This window comes from Alligator mississippiensis, chromosome 1, assembly GCF_030867095.1.
Source record: "Alligator mississippiensis isolate rAllMis1 chromosome 1, rAllMis1, whole genome shotgun sequence".
Lineage (NCBI taxonomy): Eukaryota > Metazoa > Chordata > Crocodylia > Alligatoridae > Alligator > Alligator mississippiensis.
Genome location: NC_081824.1, coordinates 246,864,706 through 246,890,014, shown reverse-complemented (window position 1 = coordinate 246,890,014; position 25,309 = coordinate 246,864,706). Strand labels below are relative to the sequence as shown.

The following is a 25,309-nucleotide window of genomic DNA, read 5'->3' as shown; positions in this document are numbered from 1 at the left end:
CTGCTGGGATTGTAGTTTTAATTGCACATTGTTTGCTTGTATATTTTTGGCCTCTGGAAGAGTTAGCACTGTTTGTTGCTACATAGGTCTAAGTTTCACTTCACTTTTGCCCTCTTTTGGTTCAGGTTCTTGATCTGTGAAATAGCTACTGACCTCAGGGTTGCTGTGGTGATAGTTGTTGCGCTTACAAACTGGATTTTAAACCTAGTGCTTTAAGGGATAGCCAGCATGGGTTTGTTGAGGGTAGGTCTTGCTTAACCAATCTCATTTCCTTCTACGACCAGTTGACCTATCACCTGGACAAGGGAGAGGAGATTGATGTCATATATCTTCACTTCAAAAAAGCCTTCGATCTGGTATCCCACAATCACCTCTTGGCAAAACTGGCCAATTGTGGCCTTGGGTCCACCACGATCCGCTGGCTGGGAAATTGGCTTTGTGGTCGGACCCAGAAGGTAGTAATTGATGGAAATCAATCTTCATGGTGCCCTGTGACCAGTGGGGTCCCCCAAGGCTCTGTCCTTGGACTCATATTGTTCAACATCTTCATTAATGATGTGGACATTGGAGTCAGAAGCAGACTGGCCAAGTTCACCGAGGACACCAAACTTTGGGGCAAAGCATGCACACCTGAAGACAGGACGGCGATCCAGGCTGACCTGGACAGGCTCAGCAAATGGGCAAACAAGAACCTGATAGTGTTTAACACTGATAAACACAAGGTTCTCCACCTTGGGGGGAAAGAGACTTGGGGGTCATCATTGATCACAAGATGAACATGAGCCTGCAGTGTGATGCTGTGGCTAGTAAAGCGACCAAAACGCTGGCTTGCATCCATAGATGCTTCTCAAGGAAATCCCGGGACGTCATTCTCCCATTGGGCTCAGCCTTGGTGAGGCCACAGCTGGGGTCCTGCGTCCAGTTTTGGGATCCACAATTCAAAAAGGATGTGGAGAAGCTTGAGAGAGTCCAGAGAAGAGCCACACGCATGATCAGAGGTCAGGAAAACAGACCTTACGAAGACAGGCTGAGAGCCCTGGGGCCCTTTAGCCTGGAAAAGCGCAGGCTCGGGGGTGATCTGATGGCCACCTATGTTTATCAGGGGTGACCACCTGTATCTGGGGGAACGTTTGTTCACCAGAGCGCCCCAAGGGATGACGAGGTTGAACGGTTACAAACTACTGCAAAACCATTTCAGGCTGGACATAAGGAAGAATTTCTTTACTGTCCGAGCCCTGAGGTCTGGAATAGCCTGCCATCGGAGGTGGTTCAAGCACCTACATTGAACACCTTCAAGAGTAAATTGGATTCTTATCTTGCTGGGATCCTATGACCCCAGCTGACTTCCTGCCCTTCGGGCGGGGGGCTGGACTCGATGATCTTCCGAGGTCCCTTCCAGCCCTAATGTCTATGAAATCTATGAAAGAATTGACACAACACTTGGTTTACCAATAGCAGAAAGGTTTGCTTTAATAACTACCAAAAAGCTACAAAACTAAATGACAGAAAAAGACTGTTTCTTAATATTCAATACATGAGCTATTACAGTCCTTGTACTATTTTATCTGCAAGAGATTTTTACCCAAGCAGGCAAGAAGTAGTTCTTATCTTCACAGCTTTCACAGAGTGTGGTTTCACAGCTTTCACTCATAGGCTGGGTGCAGGATGGCTTCTTGATCTCTCCTGGACTGCACACTTTGCTGGCAGTTTTGTCTCACTTTTTATACTGTTTTAATCGTATAGCTTCAAAGCATTTTTCCTTGATGGCTGGTCAATTAAAGTCCGAACAAAACAGGGAGGACAAGGGTGACCATCACGTTGCAGTTGTTAAATTGCCTGGCTCCTGTTTTTTGATTTGTCCAGGTGTGAAGTCTTGTGTTTCTTGCAGTTACTGTCTAGCTTGGAAATTAAGTATGATGGGTCTTGAGTGTCTAAACGGGAGACATTGGTTACCAGACCCATCTCTGGGTATTTGTTTAACAGTAGGGCAAATTTGCAATAGCTTGTACTGTTGATGGTCCATTTACAAAACTCCAGACAGACATTGAATGATTGAGATTTGGATACCTATTTTGAGAAATATGAGGATGTGTTTCACATACAGGATATCTTTCCTTTATTCAGTGCACCTTTTACAGGTGTTGCTTGAAATGTATATTTAGTCTTTTGTCTTCTTCAGTTGCTAGTTCAATTGAAATGTATATGTAGTTTCCTTGCCTTCTCTAGTTATACTAGCTCAGCCTCTCTCTCTTGCTTTCTTAGCTTGGCTATACACATGTGATGAGTGTGTCAGATCTCTGCCAACAGTTTTCCTTTTTAGAGGAACCATCACTCATTATTTTATCGCATGGGTCTGGTTTTGGGTGCCACAAGCTCCATTTTCTCTATGCCTAATGGGTTGTAGCCATAGCGGAGACTACATTTTTCTTGTGGCAGACTTGTCACCACAATCCAGTCTTGCCCCAGTCACTGTCTTGCATTTTTGTACAAGAGGCACTGTCCAAGTTTTCACAGCCATCAATAGTTAAGATTTTAAAGTACTTTTAAGATATAAAATGCTCAGTATTGTTACCTCTTTCCTTTTGTTCTCTGAACCTTTGTATGTGCAGGACCAGTAGCCTACACTCAACTTTGTTTCCTGGCTTTTTGCGCTGTGCTTAGGTGGCTGACACGTTTTCTGTTTGTGAGTTGCAGGTCACAACACTCTTATGGAATGTTATTCAAGTGATTGGTCCTGCTGTAATGCCTTTGTGTAGTAGGTTTAAGAGGAATTTAAGGCAACTCTAGGAAATCGTAAGCTGAATTCCTTTCCTTTCAGGATTTAAAGTCTCCAATTTAATATTGCAATACCAAGTTTGGTTATTTTCTTTCCTCCTACATGTGTACCAGCTGAAAGAGAAGGTATTCCTTATGGCTTAGCGAGGAGGACTGGGTTCTATTACCAGTTCTATCTCTGACGTCCCTGTATGATCCTGGGCATGTTGCTTCATTTTTCTGGACCTCATTGTCTGCATCTGTGAAATGAGAATAATGACAGGACCCACCTCAGGGTTGTAGTAGTATTTACAAAGGCCTTGCATTTCTCGGATGGAAGATGATGTGGAAGTGCAGAGAACTTTTTGTTAACTGAGGCCAGAAATTTTTGGAAGAGTGCTAAATACCTTTGGGCATTTATGTAGTTGTAAGTTCATGGTCTGTATCAGGTGTGGCCAGTCTGTGGCATGCATGCCAAAAGTAGCACGGACAGCATCTGTATGTGGTACACAAAAGACTGGAAGGGGACAGTGGCAGACAGGACAGGGAGCAGAAAACAGAGCAGCAGATTGGCATGGAGCACAGGGCAGGTAGCAGAAAGCAAAGTAGCAGATCAAGCAGGGAGTAGAAAGCAGAGCAGCCAGTCAGGGAGGAGAAAGAGATTGAAGTAGCACTAGGGCAGGGTGTGGGGCCAAAGAAGTTGGCCCCAGCTGATTTAGGTCAGTGTTTCTCAATCAGTGGGACACGAAGGTCATGTAGGTGGGATTTCAAGTCATTGCCCGCTTGAAAAAATCATGATTAATACTAAAATGCATGTAAATGTAAAAACACATTTCCTGAAGAAAAGTAGGGTTTTGTTTTTATTGTGGTGGGACCAGCGTTTTTTGATAAAATGGTTGGTGGGACATAAGGTGCAAAAGGTTGAGAACTGCTGATTTAGGTGACTTTTCTGAGATGCAAACCCACCTACATTAATGCTCAAAAACAACAGCTGTAAAAAGAACACGGACGTCAAGTGACTAAGCATTTTTTCTACCTACTACTGACTGTTGTTATTTCGTAATGGATTCCTCTGCACCCTAGCTGTGATTGTTTAAGTGTCTGCAGGGAACTACATTCATATGTTTAAAGTGGGATACTGTATACGAAACTAATTCTTTGATTCAGAATTTTGTATCATTGATCACCCCTTATGATAACCTGAATAAGATTTAAAAACAAATCATTCAACCACAGGCCATTGTCAGCTACAGTAGCAAGCAGATCAATAACAGGCAGCAGTTACTATGTCATGCTGTCTGAGGTCTGTAGTGGAAAGGACATGATTGAATTGCTAAAATGTTATTTTGGGTCAAGCATCTGACTTGTTGTCCTTTTGGTGTTTAATTTCCATACCAGTGGCTGCAGGTTTGATAACAATGTGATGCAAACTGCCATAGCCTTTCAGTTCAAACCACCATAGCCCCCTACCCCACCTGACTTAATGGTTTGGTTTTTATCATGTGGTTCCCTTTTCCTGATCTGGTAATACAAAGAATCTGTAAAGCCAGTGGATCTACCCAGGATTCCGTTCTTCGTTATTCTGTTCCCTCCTCTTCTGCACCTTAGTACATAAGGATTATTAGGGTTATAATAAAAAAGGAGGGAGATGTGGCTAGAAGAATAGGGTGCTATAGTGATCCTAAGCTGAAGAGCCAGTCCCTGAGGCATATAACCAGTTGGTGTCATTTGGAGCAGGATTGTTCATCTTCTAAGCAGCCAGACTGTGTGCCACACATACTGCACACCATGAATGCCTGCCGCCCCACTGCTGCACTGTGTGCCCATGAACCCCATTCCTCACTGTGTGCCCACCTCCCCCCTGCCCCAAACACACATGCAATGGATACCCACAGCCTTCCCTCTGCCACTGCACTGTGCGCCCATAACTCCCACCATTGCACTGCACACCTCAGACCCCCTCCACCTCCTTACTCTACACCACACACCCCAGGCTTACCTTCAGCTTCCTGTGCTGCTTCACTGCCTGCCCCCTGAGGCAAGGGCAGGAAGTGGGAGCAGGAGACTAGAGGCTCTGACTGCTATTGTAGGTTGGGCAGGAGCCAGGGAGGGGGAACAATTTAACTCCTCATGGGCTGCCAGTTGAACAGCCCAGGTTTAGAGCACCCCTGAGCCTGCTCTAAACTATGCTAGGAGCCAGACTGATGCAGTCTTGGCTCTTTATTGCTCTTTGCCAAAGCTGTGTCCACCACACACTGGGTGCATCTACATCCTGCCTACTAACAGACATGTTGATAATGCTAACTCTGCAGCCTCTTCTGCAACTTCTTCCACTTTCTCCTGCCTGAGCTTCCTCAAATTCAGTCAGCCAACAAAACCCCTAAATCGGTTTTACCTTAATGGAGGTGTGCCACATATTAGCAGGCATCTACCACCTTGATTCAGTGTAAGATGCCCTGGTTAGAGGTCTGTCTTTCATGCATATTATCCAGAATCCACCTTTCCCCTCTGGGGAATTGTATTGGTATAGGAACCCTTTGAGTTTCAATTTCTGCATTCAGTGTGGCCTGATGTGGTTTAGTAGTGCCCAGAAGCCTTTGCCATGTGATAGTTACTCAGTGTCTCTCCAAACCAATTCCAAATGACCTGGTGTCCCTGTGTGGCAAATCTTCCTGGAGGTTTGCTGACAGTCTCATTGGTGAGATTGAAGACTGAATGAATGCGGGAGACATCATTCCTGTTCCCATCCTAGGACCAATTCATCCAAGTCATGACTGAGGCATACTGCCAAGGGCAGAGTGGGGGAAAACTGGTGCTGTTGCTCATCTGTACTTGTCCCCTGGAAAGAGGCTCAAAACCTGTCAGGCCAGAACCCTCTTAGGAGCACAAAATCCTGTGTGACATAGTTATTGGACTAGATTTAACAGACATCAATACCAGTAATTCCATGATAAGGTAATGACCGTTATTACGCTTTGCCTCCTGAGAAACACTGGGATGAAACATGTTACCTACAGTGAGGGATGATGGTGGGGTAACTTCTTCCTTCTTCATAGAATCATAGAAAATGAGGACTGGAAGGGACCTCAGGAGGCCATCTAGTCCAACTCCCTGCTCAAAGCAGGACCATCCCCAACTACATCTCAGCCAAGGCTTTGTTTAGCTGGGTCTTAAAAACCTCCAAGGACAGAGATTTCACCACCTCTCTGGGTAACCTGTTGCAGTGTTTTACTTCCCTCCTAGTAAGCATGTTCTTCCTAATATCTAACCCAAACCTCCCCTGCTGCAACTTGAGACCATTGCTCCTTGTTCTGTCATCGGTCACCACTGAGAACAGCCCAGCTCCATCTCCTTTCAAATCCCAGTTCAGGTAGTTAAAGGCTGCTATTAAATTTCCACTCAGTCTTCTCTTCTGCAGACTAAATAAGCCCAGTTCCCTCAGTCTTTCCTCATAAATCATGACCCCCAGTCCCCTAACCATTTTTGTTGCCCTCTACTGGACTCTCCAATTTGTCCACATCCTTTCTGTAGTGGGAGCCCCAAACCTGGACACAGTGTTCCACATGTGGCCTCACCAGTGCAGAATAGAGGGGAATAATTATTTCCCTTGATCTGCTGGCAAAATATCTACCAATGCAGCCCAGTATGCCATTAACCTTCTTGACAACAAGGGCACACTGTTGACTCATATGCAGCTTATTGTCCAATGTAACCCCCAGGTCCTTTTCTGCAGAGCTGCTGCCCAGCCAGTCAGCACCCAGCCTGTACCAGTGCATGGGATTGTTCCCACCTAAGTACAGGACTTTGCACTTGTCCTTATTGAACTTCATGAGATTTCTTTTGGTCCAGTCCCCCAATTTGTCTAGCTCTCTCTGAATACTAACCCTATCCTCCAGTGTATTCACTATGCCCCACAATTTGGTGTCATCTGCAAACTTGCTGAGGGTGAGCTCTGTACCATTTTCCAGGTCATTGATGAAGATACTGAATAAAACCAGCCCCAGGACCAACCCCTGGTGCACTGTACTTGATACCGGCTGCCAACTAGACATTGAGCCATTGACTACTACCCTCTGAGCCTGATGATCCAGCCAGTTCTCTGTCCACCTTACACTCCATTGGTCCACCCGTACTTCCTTAGCTTGCCTGCAAGAATGTTGTGGGATACCGTATCAAAAGCCTTGCTAAAGTCAAGGTATACCTGCATCTACAGAGCCAGTCATCTCATCATAGAAGGCAATCAGGTTGGCCAGGAATCATTTACCCTTGGTGAATCCATGCTGACTGTTCTTGATCACTTTCATCTCCTCTAAGTACTTAGAAAGGTTTCCTTGAGAACCTTTTTCCATGATTTTTCCAGCAACTGAGGTGAGGCTGACTGGTCTGCAGTTTCCTAAATCTTCCCTTTTCCCTTTCTTAAATATGGGCACCATATTTGCCTTTTTCCAATTGTCCAGGACCTCTCCTGATCACCATGAGTTTTCAAAGATGATGGCGAATGGCTCTGAAGTCACAATGGCCAACTCCCTCAGCATCCTTGAGTGCATCCCATCCAGCCCCATAGACTTGTATATATCCAGCTTTTCTAAATAGTCCCAGCCTGTTCTTTTGCTACAGTTGGCTGCTCCCCTTCTCCCAAAACTGTGCTGCCAGGTTCAGTAGTCTAGGAGCTGACCTTGCCTGTGAAGACAGAGGCAAAGAAGGCATTGAGCACTTCAGGTTCCTTGGGTGAATTTGATATCTTTTATTAGACCAACCCAAATGGTTGGAGAATAGTTATTAAGCAAGCTTTCGGGTTCAAAAACCCTTTGTCAGGCTAAGGACGCTGCAGCAGTTGCTGCGTGCTCTTCCTGGATGGAATGAAAAGTAAAGAAGCCAGGGGCTGGGCTGGGCTGGGGAGTCAGTTGCCAGGCAGATTGTAATGTATCAAAAATCCAATGTCTATGTTTAGTCCATGATCTCTAGTATCCAGCAGGTTGATGAAATGGAGGTCATAGGCTCGTCTCTGAGATGTGTTGTGTAAATTTCCCTTGAGGATCAGGACTGAGAGATTGGAGAGAGAGTGGCCCTCCTGTGAGAAATGTGCCCCCACCGGTAATCGGGTATTTCTGTCTTTGATGGATTTCCGGTGTGCGTTCATTCTAGTGCGCAGTTGTTGTCTGGTCTCTCCTACATATCTTCCATCAGGGCATTTGGTGCATTGGATGAGGTATACTACATTCCTGGAGGTGCAGCTGTAAGATCGGTGTAGTAATAGTGGAGGTGGTGGAGATGTGGGGGCAGGTTTTGCATTTCTTGTCATGGCACGGTCTGGATCCTTTTGGTGTGTTCTGGGGTTGAGGAAGTTTGCTTCTGGTGATGAGGTTGGCGAGGTTCAGTGCTTGTCTGAAGGCTAGGATGGATGGCTCTGGGAAGAGCACTAAGCACTTAAGCCTTTTCTGCATCCTCTGTCACAAAGTTGCCTTCCCTATTCAGTAAGGGACCCACACTTTCCCTGATCCTCCTCTTGTTACTGGTGTACTTGTAGAAACCCTCCTTTGTACCCTTCATGTCCATTGCTAGCTGCAACTCTAATTGCACTTTGGCCTTCCTGACTTCATCCGTGCATGCCCGAGTAATACCCTTATACTCCTCCCTAGTTGTTTGTCCAAGTTTCTTCCTCTTATAAGCTTCCTTTTTGTGATTTTTAGCTTATTGAAGAGTTCCCTGATAACCACCCAGTGGTTTCTGGTACTGGGGTCTGGCCATATTCCACTTCTTTGCTGCTAATTCTTTTCTTTCCCCTTTTCCAGTTGCTAAATCACTCCATCTTGTCTGTCTTTTTCTGTAGTGCCCAGCACCAATGGCATCACATATCCCTATGAAGGTACGGTTGTTTCTTCCCAAAATATCTGTTATCTAGTGCATTTAAGTGGGTTATAGACGTCTGCCTGAGTGAGGTGTCACCTGCCCTCACAACAACTAAGCTAATCTTTCTGTCTCACTGTTGCTGGCTTTCTTCCCCCAGGGTCTACACCACGGACTGTACTAATTTTTCCCCTGAGTTCCTTACACTCATCCTCAAGCTAGGCAGAGCTGCCTTTCCTGTTTCTAACAAAAGTAGGGGAGTCAAGGCACTCAGAGCTTGGAGAAAAATAGGGAGTTTTCAGGGTTAAGATTGGCTGAGGGCCTTTCATACTCTGACACACATCCAGAGAAATGATACCCTGGAGTCAGGGCAGCACCCAAAGCCCATCTGGAAACACCCCCAAGCCTTTGCGTCAGTTTGAATCTTTCAGCCAACTCTCTAGCCCAGGGGCAGGCAATTATTTTGGGCGGAGGGCCACTTACTGAGTTTTAGCAAGCCATTGAGGGCCGCATAACAGGCAGCCCAGGGCGGATAAATATTAATTTCCTAAATTTTTTAGGGGCCTCGCAGGCCAGATAGAATGGCTTGGTGGGCCACATCTGGCCCGCAGGCCGCATTTTGCCCACGCCTGGTCTAGCCCATCCCCTGCAAGGTGCTGAGGGTTAGCTGAATTCATAAGGGCACAGATGCATTTAAACAGTGCAAGCCTCTTTATTGGTTGAGAAAACTAGTTCTAACATTTAGATCGACAAGGCGTTGTGATAGAATATGTGGCTCTCCAACCCAGTCTGAAATGGTGTAGTTCTAACTTGTTTTCTTCCTGTGGCATGCTGTCATTTTTGAGGCCTTGGAATTTTTTGTGCTAAAGATAAATTTGGTATAAGATGCATTTGCTACTGCAGTGTGATGGAGGGACCAGAGGCCGTGTTCTTTTGGACCCTTTTGGATAAATGGCTATGACACGGCTCTCAGCCATCATAGGTACCTGGACTCAGTGACAAGGTAGTCCTTTCCAGTTTTACATTCCTATGTCTATGTGTAGGGAGGTGTGCAAGGAATGCCACCTTATAAATTTTCCCTTTCTACTTGGACTGAGCATGACACAACAGAAGCCTTCTCTTTGCATGTGCAACCTGAAATATGCAGCATTTCAAGCTTCCTTTAGCTAAAGCTGATTTTCCTAAAATACTAAATGTATCATCTAAGGCTAAGCAATATACCCTGACAGGGTTATATTTGTGGACAGCTATTTTTTGTCCTTTTGCTTTGAGGCTTCAGATCTTGGCAAAAATGGACATTTCTAGTGCCTCAGTGGTATCCCACCCACCCCCTCAGGACTTGGATAGCCTGGAAAGTCATGTCATGTTTCAAAACACATTAGCCAACATGATTTTAAATCCAGTTTAGCAGCCAGTGTATACAGGACAAATCTTAGTTATAACCTGTGGCAACTGGTCATGGTCAGCTCTATATTTCCCCCTCTGCTGACCACAAAAAGCTAATGCCTTTCTGAACACAGTTTTTTTTGTCTCATCTACTTGCAAGCTCTTTCTTTAAACATCGTGTTAGTTAGCAGATTTCACATTTTTACTAATCTACACTGGCCTGGATTGAATTGAGGGGGAAGGATGTTTTTGGTTGTGACTGCCTAATAATGTTTGTAACTACTGAAACACTACTACTTGGTAGGTGTCTTTACACATGCTCTGGGGGGATGGGGGGGGGGCGCTTTAATTGGAACGGCTCTAAGAGCCGCTCTAATTAAAGTGCCCGCAGCATCTCGTATTCAGTGTCCTGCACTTCAAAATGGCGGTGGAGGCAATTTAACTAAAGCTCGTTCAATAAGTGAAGTGCCCTAGCCGCCATTTTGTAGCACAGGGACGCTGAATACACGAGACGCAGAGCCTTTTGGGTTATGCTAGTTAGCAGCACTGAATACATGAGCGTGTCAGAGCAGCATTTCCACATGTCTACAGGCACCCAGTGTTTTTAATACATTAGCTAAATATTAAATACATTGGCCAGGCAAGTGGTTTTGGTTGGAGTACTTGTTAGCTGAATGAGGTAAATTTGAAGCTTCCCCTAAGACTTGACTCCTGCCAGCCAGAGCTCACCTTAGGGAAAATGGCAACTGGGGCAAACTAGTATTTTGCCCTCTCCCCCAGGCACCCTCTTTCCCCTGCACCTCAGTGGTGATGCTGCAGGCAGGGGCACAGGACTGAAGCAGGCACCACCCTACCTGCACTGCCTAGCCTGGCTCTTCCTGAGCAGCTGCCTCAGGGACACCAGCTCCCAAGCTGTGGGCAGCTGGTGCTGCCCCTGCTCTACATTGCCCTGCAGTGGGCTGCCAGGGCAGGCTTCACCCAGGGGGCTGCCATGGCAGGGCAGGGATGCATCCTGCTGCCACCTGAGCCTGGCATGGGGCTGGAACTGGGCCTGTGTGGGTAGGGAACAATCCACGGGGTGTTGGAATGGAGCAGGGTGCTTATCTGCTCTGTGCTTTTGAGGGCATGGGGCAGGCTGGGCTGGGGTGGGCACACAGAGCAGAGCAGTGCCAGCAGCCTGGAAGGGACAGGGAAAGTTGAGAGTCAATCAGGAGGTGGCAGGGCTGACCTAGTCTGCCCCCTGCGTCCCTCTGCTTGCCCCTCCCTATGCTGTGCCAGGATCTTGCGGGGCAGGATGCTGCAACGCATGGCTGAGCCAGGAATGCATGAGGGGAGCCCAACGGGGTGGAGGGCAGTGGTGCTCAGCTGCTGGGCTAGGCTGGGCAGGGTATCCCATCCAGCCCCATGGACTTGTATGTGTAACACGGATCGGCTGAGGTTGTGCAGGGCAATGGGATGTTTGGCACCCCGCTGACTATGGTACCATAGGTTTTTGCCCACCCTTGAGGCCAGCTCTGCTGCCAGCTACCAATGGATTAAAATGCAACTTACTCTGCGTACCCTAGGATTTTATAAAGGGGGATTTTAAAAATATAACCTTTTCCCATGTGAGGACTGGCCTTCTTGGGTGATACACAAGACTGGGAGTCAGGGGTCCGGCATCCTATTCTTTTCTTGGCAGTCTTGTCCAAAAGAACCCCACAAACCTTCTCTCATAGCTATTCCATTTGTAAAATGCTTCTGGACACTAATGAATGTAACTTTAAGGCACCACTTGAGATCCTTTTATAGGATGTGATGCAGTATGTGGGCTAATTTCTGCCTATCTGTTTCTTTGCCTGCGTTGTGTTAAATGTATGGGTGGGGGGAAGGGAAAGCTTTCAAACTCCAGACAAGGATATTTTTTAATGACTAGAAGCCCAAACCCTGAGAAAGGAGCATTTACCAAAAATACAATTCCTTGTGACCTCAGTCCTTCCACAGAGAAAGGGCACAGTGTTTTCAGAAGCTAAAGGAAGTGCTGAGGTCACTCTGTCTGGAAGGGAAAATGATACTGTTGTAGTACTGAACTACTCTTTTCTCCTTCTCTTCAGTTCCTCCATTGAGGGTGGATGTACATGCAGCTGACTAATAACGATCTTGCATTTATATGGTTCCGCTAGTCTAAATAGATTCAAAACACTTTACGACATTAAATTCTGCCATTTGTTTGCCAACAGAAATGGCTTTTCCTGTGTCTGAAGTGTCCCCAAGAGTTATGTAGTGTTGTTGTGCCTGGCTGAACGCTGTATGCCTGGAAATGGGGAGGAGCAGTAAGTGAAGTTGCAAGGGGGTCCACAGGAGTAAAATGTAGTTGACCAAGCTGGGCCTCTGTCAGGACCCTGGGGCCAGTTCCCTTGTGCCTTCTAAATGCATCCTAGGAGATGAGTAACAGCAGCCAGCAATTTTGGTTGCCAAGAGTTTATCATTATTGGAGGCAGACGTACCATGCAGGAGGCTCACTGTGATACGCCTTGGTCTGTCACTTACTACTAATAATTTGCCCTTATAGCAGCGTTTCCCAACCGGTGTGCTGCAGCACTCTGGTGTGCCGTAAGACACATCCAGGTGTGCCATGGCATTTTGGGCTGGAGCCATGCCTCCTGCCTGGCTGGAGCCACGTCCCCCGCCTTCTGCTGCTGCAGACACAGACAGATGGGGAGTGTGGCTCCAGCCAGGCAAGGGGCATGGCTCCAGTCCAAAATGCCGTCTGGCTGGCCCACCCCGTCAGCATCCATCTGGCCGCACCCCCCACCCCGGTTAGTGTCTGGCTGGCCGTGCACCATCCCCACCCCGCTCCACGTCCAGTGTGCCATGGTGCTTTTTTATTTAGGTAAGTGTGCCATGGGGCAAAAAAGGTAGGGAAAAGCTGCCTTATAAGACTTGGTCTTTGCAGTGCACCCTGGTAGCTGGTGGTGGCACTGCAGAAATGTGCTGGCTCAGTGGCTCCCCCTTGTGGCTGGTGGCATTAATACACCAATGTGATGGCTCAGTGGTGCCCTGGTGGCTGGCAGCAGTACTGTGTGGCCAATGGTGGTAATGCAAGCACGTGACAGCTCAGTGGTGGCCCTGGTGCCTGGCAATTGTTACTGAAGCCACGTAGCCACTCTGTGGCATACCCTGGTGGCGGCACTGCAGACATGTGGTGGCTTAGTGGTGCCCTCTGGTGGCCAGCACCAGTACTGTGGCCACGTAGCGGAAAATGGTACAATAGAGTCATGCAACTAGGGGGGGAAGTGGGGCACCAGCCCACTGGGAGGAGGGAAGAGACTCCAGAATAGCACCCCACCACTGCCCACCCAGAGAGTTTGTGTCATGGCAGCAACAGCCAGGACAAGTAAGAATAATGTCCCCCACCTGCTCTCTGATGGGGTTTTCCCCAGGCTGTGAATGCTCTAGCTAAGCTTCTGGCATGACTAGGAGAGCATTTTTTCCAGTGAGTCTTTTTTTGCTCTGAATCTATCTGCGTGGTTTGTATAGTTTTGTTCCCCCAGAACTGTGACCTTCAGGCCATAACTTGTAGAGTGGTACTTAACACACTCATTTTGCATTCCTATATCCGGTCAGAAATGCTGAAATGCTTTCTTAAGGCCACCTATTACTGTTGTTGGCCCTATCACCATAGCAACTGAGACCACTACGGGCCCATTATGCTTCCAGCTGTACACATATAGAACAAAAAGTCCCTACCCCAAAGTGTTTACCGATTAAGATGAGTCAACAAACTGATACCGTCTGATAGGGGGAAGTACAACAAAAAAACAAGTATTGGTCAGCAATCAGTGGTCTTGGTCCACTAGCAGTCGTGTCTTTTGGAGGCCTCAAAGCAGAGGAGGATTATGAGGAAGCTTGGTGGATGTTTATGGGGAGCTCCTTCCAAATGGGAGAGATGACATAGGAGAAATCATGCAGATGTGTGTTGGGAAATATAACAATGGAATAGTAGGCCAGTTGCCAGCTATATAGAACAGGGGTTGGAGATCACAGCCTCCTTTGCATTCCCTTTGTGAGCATATACACTTGAAGTACCCAGAAGGAGCAGGTCTTTGGAAAGGTGTTGCACAGGTTTTAGAGAAGTGATTCTCAACCTTTTCTGTACCAGGACCCATTTGTAAACATTGATGGTGAATCACTACCCAGTGCCCCTCACTACTGAACTGCTGCCTCTAGGCCCCAGCCCTCCACTGTGTGGGATTGGCGGGGGGAAGCAGCCCATAGCAGGCTGGAGCTCTGCTAACCTGCAAGGGAAAAACTACGGTTTCCCACGCTTTTCTCCTTTAAAAGAAAATCCATTTTAAAAGTTTGTCTGTGACCCTTTCATATATTCTTGCAACCCTCTTTTTGGCAAGGGCAAGGTTGGGAGGGGATAATGACCTCTAAGATCAGCAAGGATCTGGGATGGAATTTAATACTGTTCCACACAGGCTTCCAGGGAGGTGCAACTGGGTTCCTCAGCTACAGCTGGTAAACTCACCTTATCTTTATTTTGAGGTGTGACTGAGATTTTCCCTGTGGAGAAACAGGAGCAGGGAACATACAAGCTGAGCTAGTTTCCCCAGTGGGTGTTGTATTGTATCTCCTAGCATTGCAGTAGCATGAGATGCATGCCACTGTGGGTAGCTACTGTCGGTAGCTTTTCCTGCTTATGTTGCATTTTTAGTGTCTTGAAAAGGCAAAAACATTTGCCCCGACCTGGACCAGAGAGCTCTTGTGGTCCAAAAAGCATCCAGCCATCTCTCTCCCCCTCTCTCCTCCTCCTCTGCAGTAGTTGACAGCAGCGTGAGCAGCTGCACTGTGAGGTTTCAGTCTGAAGCATCCATCTCATTGTCTCTGAAACCATTAATTAAACAAAGGCATTTAAAAAACTGGCATATAAAATGAGTGACTCAATAACTGCTCAGTAGATGAATAATTTAGGGTGTTGCTCACTGGTCTGCTCAGCATATACTGACATTCTCCTTTCTACTGCAGGGCAACCTGAGCAGAATATTTAGCAGCATGACAAACTGCATAGAAACCCAACACTAAATTTCTCTCTAACCGATATGGTTTGAGAACACGCTTCCTTCATACAGAGGCCAGGGCAAAGGGAACAGCAGGATGCCTGCTTCATGTTCCCTTGTGAGCTCACAGAAACACCTCTGCAGACTATGCCTGGGATGGCTTTGCGGGGAGGGGATGGTGGGTGAGGGGGCAGTAAATAGCTGGGCTGAAACCTGCGCAGGAATTAAAGCAGTGTTAGATCAGAGAGAAAAGACCATAAAAAAGTGGATGCAGATTTGGGAGACCTGGGCTCAGCACCCACTCTGAAAATCAGGGATTATGTTTCCCTTCTTCCCCTTTACTTGACATCTGTTGTCTCTTTTCAGCCTGTAAGCTCTCTGGTTAGGGTGTGTCTCTAAGTCTCTGCATGTACATTGTCTGCTACCACACTGAGTCTTTCAAAAATCTTTCTAGGTATTGCTGTAGTAGAAATAATAAGGCACCCCCCACTTTTACGATAAAAGGTAATTTGCATGCTTTTTTCATAAAGAGCCGCGCACAGACATATGGTAAACACCTGGCAACAGCACTTCCAGGTAGGAGAGGCCAAAGACAGCAGTGTAGGTGAAGAAGACCTTTATGGATGTCCCAAGATCAGGCAGAGGACTCGGGGTCCCCAGGATATGCAACTTGTGCCCTTCAATAAGTCTGCACACCCTTTTGGAGGGGGAACTCAGCTCTGGCTCAGCTAGGGGAATCTAGCATAATTGTGTGGTAGTTTTTCTTTCCTGGATAGTGTACAAGTTTGTGAGAGACTGAGAGTATGAAGGGGGCATCCTGGCCAGAAATGACATAGCTGGAGCACAAGCCTAGATAATGCAAGGCGTCTTGTTATGCTAAACAAACTCTGAATGTCCCCAGAATGAGGTTTATGATGGCTCAAAGCAAGGGTGTCAAAGATATGACCTGTGAGCTGGATTCAGGCTGTGCAGCCCTATCATCTGCGGCCTACAGTGCTGCATGTGGATGTGCTGTATGTGGCTTGCAGTGCATGGGGTCAGTTCCAGGTGTGCACTGGCCAGTGACTGGCATGCAAGGGGTCAATGGGTTTGATACCTCTATTTTAAAGCACCATTTCTCTGTGGTGTGTGTGTGTGTGTGTGTGTGTGTGTGTGTGTGTGTGTGTATCTGGGCTGTTTGTATTAACATGAGGAGTAGGGACAGAAGTTACACATAAACCAGTTTAAGTGATGAGAAACTGATTTAAACCTGTAACAGAACAGAAGTTCAAAACCCAGCTCTCCAGCATTTGTATACATCAGGCACTTCAGGGGGGCATTTTGGCACTTTTATCTAATAGCTGATTCAATCAGGCCCTGCCACACACTAGCTGCCCAGGGGCAGGAAAGGCAGCTGGCTTCATCATGTGGGGCTTCCCTCCCATGCCACACGAGTGCGAGGGCTACATGCGCGCAGCAGGGAGCGCTGGTGATAGAGATGGCTCAGTGGGGTTGTGCTACTTGCTGCGATGTGCAGTGCTAGCTGGAGCTGCGCGCTTCCAGGCACCAGCACCTGTACTGGGCATGAGCACCCCAAGCACCCCTGCCTGCGGCTGTGCCATGGGGACAATATACAATCTACAAAGCTAAGAATGTATTTTTGATTTATTTTATGCAATCACTTCTATCTTCAGGACACAAACACAAATCATGACAAAAATATTTTTTGTAATAAAATTAAAATATGTTATAGTAGGTGTTTGACTTTTAGTGTATAATTTGGTTTATTTCTGGTTCTAAGATGGCAACTCCTCCGTCCCAAAAGAGTAAGGGGGCAAAGGGAGGGACACCTGGTAGATAGGCCAGGGGTTAGGGGTGGGACTTCAGATCCCAACATGGCAACCAGGGGGCAGGGCAACTGCTAAGGGGCAGGACTACCCATGTGGCCCTCGAAAGCTCACCAAAACTCGTTAAGTGGCCCTCCACTCAAACTAATTGCCCACCTGTGAACTAACACAATGTCTCTTCTGGGCATGTGCTGTGCTTGGTGCCAGGGCATGCCAAGTTAAAAGTAAAGTGCTGTTTTGTTTGGGGGGTTTTCACATTTGTAAGCAGTTCCTGTTGCCAACTCCTCTGTGCTTTCTGTGTAAGAATTTCCAAGCATTTTGGAAGCATTCATTTAATAAAGCCTCAAAACATTCTTAATACATAGGAATGTATCTTTATGCTTGTTTTATTGGGGGAAATTCAGGTCCCATTGAGATCAGTGGGAAAACTGTAGTCACTCTTTATATGGAGTCAAGACAGATTTGGGGTTAGGGTTGTGAGCCAACCTCAGATAAAGCAACTAATAATTTATGTTTTAAAGTGTGTGTGTGGGAGGGAAAGAAAGAAGGAGAGAAGGCTTATTTATATCTTATTTTTTTGTATTGCTTTTTCTGCTACACATTCCCCTTTTTCACCTCACTTTGATTTAGACACACACTTTGTACACCCACTGAATGCTGAATAACTGCAAATTACTTTCTGCTTTCCACATATTTTCTTACCAACATGAGCCCCCAATATAACTTATCATCATATTGATATCGCTGCTCAGGGGACTTGCATAGGAGCTGTACCTCTTTACTCCAGGTCTGACTTTTGTCTTTTCTTTATGGGAGACATGCCTCTAAGATAGTGGAATAACTTTCTGTGAAAGCTTGTTTAGGCATCATTATGAGACTAGCTCAAGTGGGGATCAGAAAAACCCAAGACAAAAAGAAATGCTACCTGACCATAGCATTAGGTTTCCTGCCTATGGAATAAAGAGTCTGTGGGCAGGAAGAACAATATCAAGCCTGATTCAGCAGGGAATGCTGAAGTCAGCAGGGAAAGTTGGTCACAAGGCATGAGTATGATTGAAGCAAAAAGAACTGAAGTGCTTCAGGGGAAGAAGAAAGGGAGGAGGCTGAGATGAATGGTATCACCTGTATAGCATCTTATTTCAGGGGAGTGATTATTGCTTTCAAAAGGCTTCAGTCTAACAGTTCAAAGGCAGTCATTATTTTTTTTTTACCAGAAAGTCAGTTGAATTTGCCATCAAGCCAAAACAGAGTTTTTAAAGTAAAATAAACAATAGTTTGATGACTTGTTGCTTCTGTTTCAAAGCAATTAGATGGGATTTTGGGAGGAGATGAATCTGATACCTCTCTACAGCCCCAACAGTGCAGACTTGACAGCTGCCAAGCAATTTAATTTACAAATCAATCCTTGGCTTGCATGCTGTTTCAAGCACACAACTACATACACAGCAAGTTGGCTGATTTCAAAAGACTGAAAAATAACAGGAACAGGTCAAACTGCCCTGCTCAAATGTTTTAGGCCTTAGAAGAATTAGCTCAATCAGCAGAGGACAATCTGAAGGTATTAGGCCAGGTAAGTGTAATACATTTGGGACAGAAGATTATGCTAAAGAGTCTGAGAAATATAAATGTGAACTCTTTTCCCAGAAGGTGTGAGGGTTGGTTTGATGTCAGAAGTATTAAAGGTTTTGTGCAGTTTGCATAAAGGAGAAGAAGCTTTCTGATCAGATTGGTCCTGCTGGGTGCGGGTGTGAGACCCTCCTTATCAATTCCCATCGTGTACGTCAGTGGTTTTCAATCTGTGGTATGGGTACCACCAGTGGTATGCAGACAACCTGTCAGTGGTAGTGTTAACAGATTTATTATAATTACTGTGTGACAAAAATTTGCTGGTGGTACTTAAGGTTGTATCATTTTAAATTGGTGGTGTGCAATCTGTCAGTTTGGGAACTACTGACGCATGTGATCACTGTTGCTCATGTAGAAACAGCAAATGCATTGCTTTGTCAACAAAAGGGTCTTGTTACTGGATTGCTTTGTAAAATGCAAGTGTTTGCCTTGCCATGGTTAAATCTAATCTTTCCTGCCCAGAGCAGGGGGGTTGGACCCAATGATTTCAAAAGGTCCCTTCCAGCCCTAAACTTCTGTGGATCTGTGAAGCTGCTTTCCATGTGAGACTTGAAGTGTTCTTCAATGGACATGGTAAAATTGGAGCATCTTCAAGCAAACTACATAGGGAATGGTCCTGCCTCAGGCAGGGGTTGGACTAGATAACTTCTGGAGGTCCCTTCCAGCCCTACTTTTCTATGATTCTGATTCTGATTAACACTCAACCAAATTAAGGACTTCAGGAGGCAACTGTGTAGTCTCTGAGGGAAGAAAGAAAGCTTATCCCTGTACATGCTGGGCATGTCTACACATGAAATTAATGCAAAACAATATGCTCCAGCACTTACCATGCTGGATTTTATTGCTCCTGGGTGCCACATCTTCATGTGCACCCAGGACTGCAGCACATCGAGCCGGATCGGAGCAGCCCTGGCTGGCAGGGGGCCCCAAGGGCCAGTATGCCAGCCCAGGGCTGCTCTGACTCAGCACAACGTGTTGCAGAGGGGCTAGCCAGAAGGTAGCTCCCCTCACTGAAGCACCATCGTGCTCCAACCAGCCCCGTCGACATCTACTTGTATGTTGCTGCTCACTCAAGAATGCTGCTATAGGATAGTACTTGTATGTACAAGCACTAACTCGAGGTGGAGTTAATTAGTTTCCTTAGGCCTAATAGGACTGCACGCGCAGACATTGAGACCTTACTGTAGATCCAGGCAGCTCTGCTGTAAATGTCTTGTGTAGATGCGCTCGCTTATGGTTACATTGAACTGTAACTTGTATAGAATGGGGAAACTTCCACACTGTTGCCGTTATAGACCTGGGATGTGAAATGGTTGATAGTGTAACCATGAGGAATAAAAGCCAATTTAGAGGTTATGGTGGTTACAGGAGAAGAACATCTGCCAAAACTGATAGACCTGAACTTACAGAGGGTAGATTTAGATATAGGCTGCTTTAGGCTAGTCTAAAATTGGTGCAGACCAAGTTTAGACTAGCTGCTCCCTCTGGTGAGGTACACTGTCTCAACCCTAATTGCAGCCATGCTCCTGGGAAACTCAGAATGGTTGATCCTGTTTTAAACCTTGAGTTTATTTTGAAAAATAGAATTGAACTTGAGTTCTCAAAGACAGCAGCACCTTCAAGCTCTTTCCTAGGCTTTTAGGCCAAATGGGATGTAATCAGCTAGCCTGTGTAAGAGACCATTGACCTTTCTTTTATTAATTCCATCCTTCACTGATGGTTTTCAGGTGTCTGAGTTGTCAGAGAAATGTAACCTGAGGATGTTAGTTGGACTAGACTCTACTTCAGCTCTCACCCATCTGGAATACATCACAGAAACAAAGCCATAGCATGGCACTTGACAGGAGGAAGTGTTGTTAAAGAGATCCCAGTAGGCATATTAGTGGGTCTGGTGTGTTTTGCAACGGATGTAATCGCCATTTTTGTTGTAGTCTCTTAGTTTTCAAAAAGATGATTTTTTAAAACGTTATAGAAGCTAGAAAGCTGATGCTGGAGCTCAGAATGGTTAAAGACAGTTGGGACCATTCTGTCTAAAAATTTGGAAGGGCCCATGACTGGATCATGAGATCTATTTGTCTGCTTGAAATTGCCATTGAATGGGGGCAGCCATAGTCACCAGACTTGCAGCCTTTATTCAGAGTCAAAGCACTGAAAATCATACAGTGGCCTGGTTATTTGTGGAAGGCAAAAAAAAAAAAAATCCATTCAGGCATTGTTCAGACTGAGAATCTATCAGTATATCCAGATATCGAATAGGGAAGGAAAAGGCTAATGTTTGAAAGTCAGTGGTTGTCACTAAAGCTTACATTAAAATGCTATCATATCTCTAAGAAATGACAGTGCACATGCATGTTTAACAAAGCTTTTAACGAGCAGCTCACCTGCCTTTCTGGTTTCATTAAGCATTCTGTACGGATGAGCTAGCCTGAAGTGCAGGGATCAAGTGTGCAGTTAGAAACACTTGGATACATTTTTTACATATGAAAATCACAAACGTCTTGTGTTGTTGGTAACCCAGGCATGACATCCAACATGGGTGGGGCCAATATGGTTAGCCAGCTCTTCAAATCATAAAAGGCATTTGTTGGTTTCAAGTCAATTAAACAATTGCCTGCTATTGAGGGCATCAAGGATAAAGGCAAAATTTGCCCTTCGTATTTTCCCCTTTTATGTAAGGAGACATGAGGCTCCCAGAATCTGCCTACTATTCCACATGGCAATGTGACCATCCCTTACTACTACATGCACCTGGATCTGGGATGGAAAGTAGTGGAAAATAGGATGCTGAAACTACCAAAGAGACAATGTAAAGAAAATGTTTATTAGGCACATGTAGGTGAATGAAAAGTATGAAAATGGAGAAATACTTATCTGTGACATTCAGCCCAAGGACCATGTCCTACAGGCATTATCATTGACTTGATTGACCTCTTCAGAAGTATCCCAAAGATTTGCAGTACATTTTTCTTTGACATTTAAGTGAAATCCAGCTGCTTTTGTGATGTTTCTTTCTTCAGTGCCTTGGACTTTGGGCCCCTGATTCTTGTCTGGGGTTTTAATGTTACATAATGGGGAGTTGATTTTTTCTGGCACCCTTTTTTGACCGTTTACACAGGGCAGATTCATTCTGTCTTGGGACACGTACATTAACTGAAGGCAACAGCACTTTGCCTAAACGGTTTAAGAGGCTTTATAAATTTATTCAGCACTACATGTATGTGGTGATGCAGAACCTGCTGCACTGATCTTGCAATCTAATGCAAGGCAGACAGAACAGAATAGACTGCCTGGAGTCATGAGTTTGATGTTAGGGTGGAATATGTAGCAACCAGGCTAGCAAGGCTTTCTTGTTAGAGAAGTTTGTGTGGGATGTCTCTGGAGGCAAAACAAAAGGGGTTTCCTGAAGTGGAGATATGGGAGAGGAGAGAGTATGAAGAATAGGAGAGCTAAGATTTAGGCTAGAGTAGGACACCATAGGGATTAAAAAGAGAGGGCCAAGCAACTGAAATGGGTGGTGAGGGAAGTAAGAGGAAGCCTCCAGAAGAACTGAAAGAAGAGTGACTTGTTTGCAACAGCAGGAGAGGGAAATGATTTCTGCATAGCATATTGTATGGGCTTGAGGGAAGGAAGACACAAAATATAGAGCTTTGTTTTTCAAGTCTAAAATGATTTGGGCTAAAATACTAGCAAAAGTTCTGTAGTCACAGAATTTTTAAAAATGTTTCTTCAACCTTTATTTGAAAGCCACAGACCTTCGGTCCTGCCCCCAGTCTCTCAGCAGCCTAATTGTTATCATTCTCTGCCAAACTGGGCTCAGCTGACATTTCAAGCAAGGCCTCGCTTAAGTTATGACGCAGATATAGTTAAGTAGCACGGGACTTTTGTTCCTTCAGCACTTTTCCCGACTGCAGATCTTTAATAATGATTAATACCATGGCTCATTTAACGGTACCTCTTGAGCCTTATTATGAAGCAAAACCTCATTGAGAAACTGCATTGGTATGGAGTGTTATCATATTCAAGCACTCTTGCGTCTACCAACAGAACAAAGTAATAGCTACAAAATAAGCAGTGAGGTAAGACTGACATGGACACAGTAACAACAGGAAGGTGAAGCTTTTCATCAGGAAGTATTTTGGGCTGGACATACTCTGGTTGTAGAACACGCCTTGTTACCTTTCAAATGGATTTGTCCCAGTTAACTAACTGTGTTAAGTATTTTGCATCACAGGAGCAAGTATAGCTCTCAATCCGGGTGGGGCTTGCTGTGCTCAGTGCAGTTTCTATCCCCAGACCTTACTGTCTTGGTTCAGGATGAGACAGGGCGGCTAAAATGGGAGGATGGAAAGACAAAGTAACAGTAATACAAGCATTTTTTTTGGAAACTAGTAATGCACATGAGTTGTTTGTCCAGATATTGTTCTTTGTTAGAGGACAAATCAGCAGTTCCACTGCTGGCAGTGCTCCACTGGCGTCCAGGGAGAAGTGAATCCAAAAAGGATGGGTTTGGGGTTGAATCAAGGCATAGTTTTGACTATATGAAGTTTTAAGGTGAAAGTTTGCCTCCATCAGTTGGCAAAGATGAAGTACTCCACATGTATGCGTGCATGATGCTGTCTTGTCTCTGCTGGCCAGCACACACAGCAAATGAGAACCTCCTACTCATTCACAACTAACTTCTTTAGTGCAGGTATTAGGACCTTGTGTATGTAGCATGGACAGTCCTTTATTCTGTCCCTGTTGACCCATAGTCCTTTCATTACACCATCTTAAGGTTAGACACCTCATTACACCATCTTAAGGTTAGACACCTCAGCCTTCAGTTCCACTCCTAACTATGTAAATATGTGCAGGCCAAGTGGGAAGCTATCTCTTTATTTTGGATTCTGGCATACTGTACGTACACCAAGCAACTTAGAACGAATGGTTCACCTGAAAGGCATTTATATTGTACATGACATAACAAATCCAAATGATTCACAGTGTATCTGTTTATGTACCTGATAGGAAATAGCCCGTCACCTCCGGCCTGGAACTCTGCGTGCTCTTTTTGGTAAAAACAAGATTCAGAATGCTGTCCACTGCACAGATCTACCAGAGGATGGGCTGCTGGAGGTAAGGTCCTGGGAATATGATTGCCTAGTTCATAGCACAGGGTTCTTACCATAGGAAATAAACCTAGCATTTCTGGGGGATGCTAAAACCTGTTGTGTTTGCAGTCATGGTTCTGGAGTCCAATGTTGAGTGGAATATAAAATAGTGGGCGAGTTGATTAATTCAATTACATGAGCAAGCTAGAGGCAGAATTCCAGTTCATAATAGTGCTTGAGGAACTCCACTGACACAATTGTCTCAAGAGATTATTGAACAAGAAAAGCTCTCATTGGCTGGACATAACCTGAAATAGGGACTCTGTTACCTATGTAGTGTTGCTACATTTATAAATGAACCCTTTCACAGATGACACATCACTGTTATGTATCTATATTATTTATCTGGGCCCACTCCTCCCCCCACTGCTGGTGCATTGGCCTGCAGTGTCCCAACCCTACTCCCTCCCCCTGCTCTGTGCCGCTGCTGTCACCTCCACCTCCAAGGAGCGGGGGGGGGGAGGCCAGCCATTTTTAAAGGCTGTTGATCCATTTTTAAATTTTGTTTGCCACCCTTTCATATATTCTTGTTCACTTTTGGGTCATGACCCACAGGTTGAGAAACACTGGTTTAGTGCATAGCCCACTCCTGGTGAAATAAATTATGTTGACAAAAGTGTTGTTTTGCTATTAGAGCTGCATCTATGTTAGGGGATTGGCAAGAACAGCTACACTGCTCAAAAAGTATTCTCTTGAATAGCATAACTCTTTCAGCAAACGTTGGCTGGTCTGGAAAGGGGAAACTCTACCCATATAAGTCACCTTTCTCCTGTAAAATTGTATCCCATCCACATTAGCAGTTTTGGTGCTATATAGCTCTGTTGAATAAGGGGGTTGCTTTTTCTGTTAAATTATATGATTTTCAGACCAGTTCCAAACAATTCTTTGGTATAGCTCAGAGGTTAGCAACATATGGGCTGTAGGCCAAATCTGGCCTGCAGTACCAGTAACTGTACTGGGACCAGGCAACAAGGAGCTGTGTCCTTGGTCCACTGCTTTCTCCCTACTGTCCAGCTGCAGTGCAGTTCCTCACTGGCTAGAAGCTGCACTTTCACCACCACCACTTCCCCTATCCCCCCACTCCTGGGTGTAGTTCTGGCACAGCTTCTAGCTGGTGGGAAGCAGTGCTGCATCTGGGAGGCAGGGAGAAGTGGCAACAGCAAAGACACAGCTTCCAGCTCCCTGACTGGAAGTTACAGTTGTGCTGCAGTTGGGGAGCAGGGAGCTGGGTGAAGCAGCAGACTTGGAGCTGGGTGAAGTGCAGATATGGCTTCCAACTGCATGGCCCCGGCGCAGATGCAGCAAAGCTCCCCGCTACTGACATGCCACCTCCTTGGACCAGAGCTGGGTAGTTCTGGCCCATGGTTTGTTAGGGGTTACCACCTGGGGGGAGCAGGGGGAAGCCAGGCAGATGCCTGCAGTCTCTGCTGGAGCTGCAGCCGGGGAGCAGAGGGGAGGGGCCAGCCCTGCCCAGAGAGCATGCCAGGATGCTAGGGGAGTCTGGTTTAACTTAAGACAGCAAGAGGTCTGGGACAGACGTTGCATAAACCAGTTTAACCCAAATCAGTTAAGTCTGATACTACATCCAACCAGGTTTATCTCAGACCAGTTTCAGCCATTTTCAGACTGGTTTATGTGCACTGAACAGCTGTTCTGTTACAGGTTTAAACCAGTTTCT

The 25,309-nt window shown here is 45.8% G+C and overlaps 1 protein-coding gene across 3 annotated transcripts in view; it reads left to right on the top strand.

Annotated features, from left to right (window-relative positions):
- Positions 1-25,309, top strand: part of NME7 (NME/NM23 family member 7) — a 154,396-nt gene that overhangs the window by 107,790 nt on the left and 21,297 nt on the right. For all 3 annotated transcript variants that reach the window (XM_019476132.2, XM_006271809.3, XM_014603932.3), the window contains exon 11: positions 23,489-23,596. In XM_019476132.2, coding sequence (XP_019331677.1) covers positions 23,489-23,596 — 108 coding nt within the window. The remainder of the gene's footprint in view (positions 1-23,488; positions 23,597-25,309) is intronic.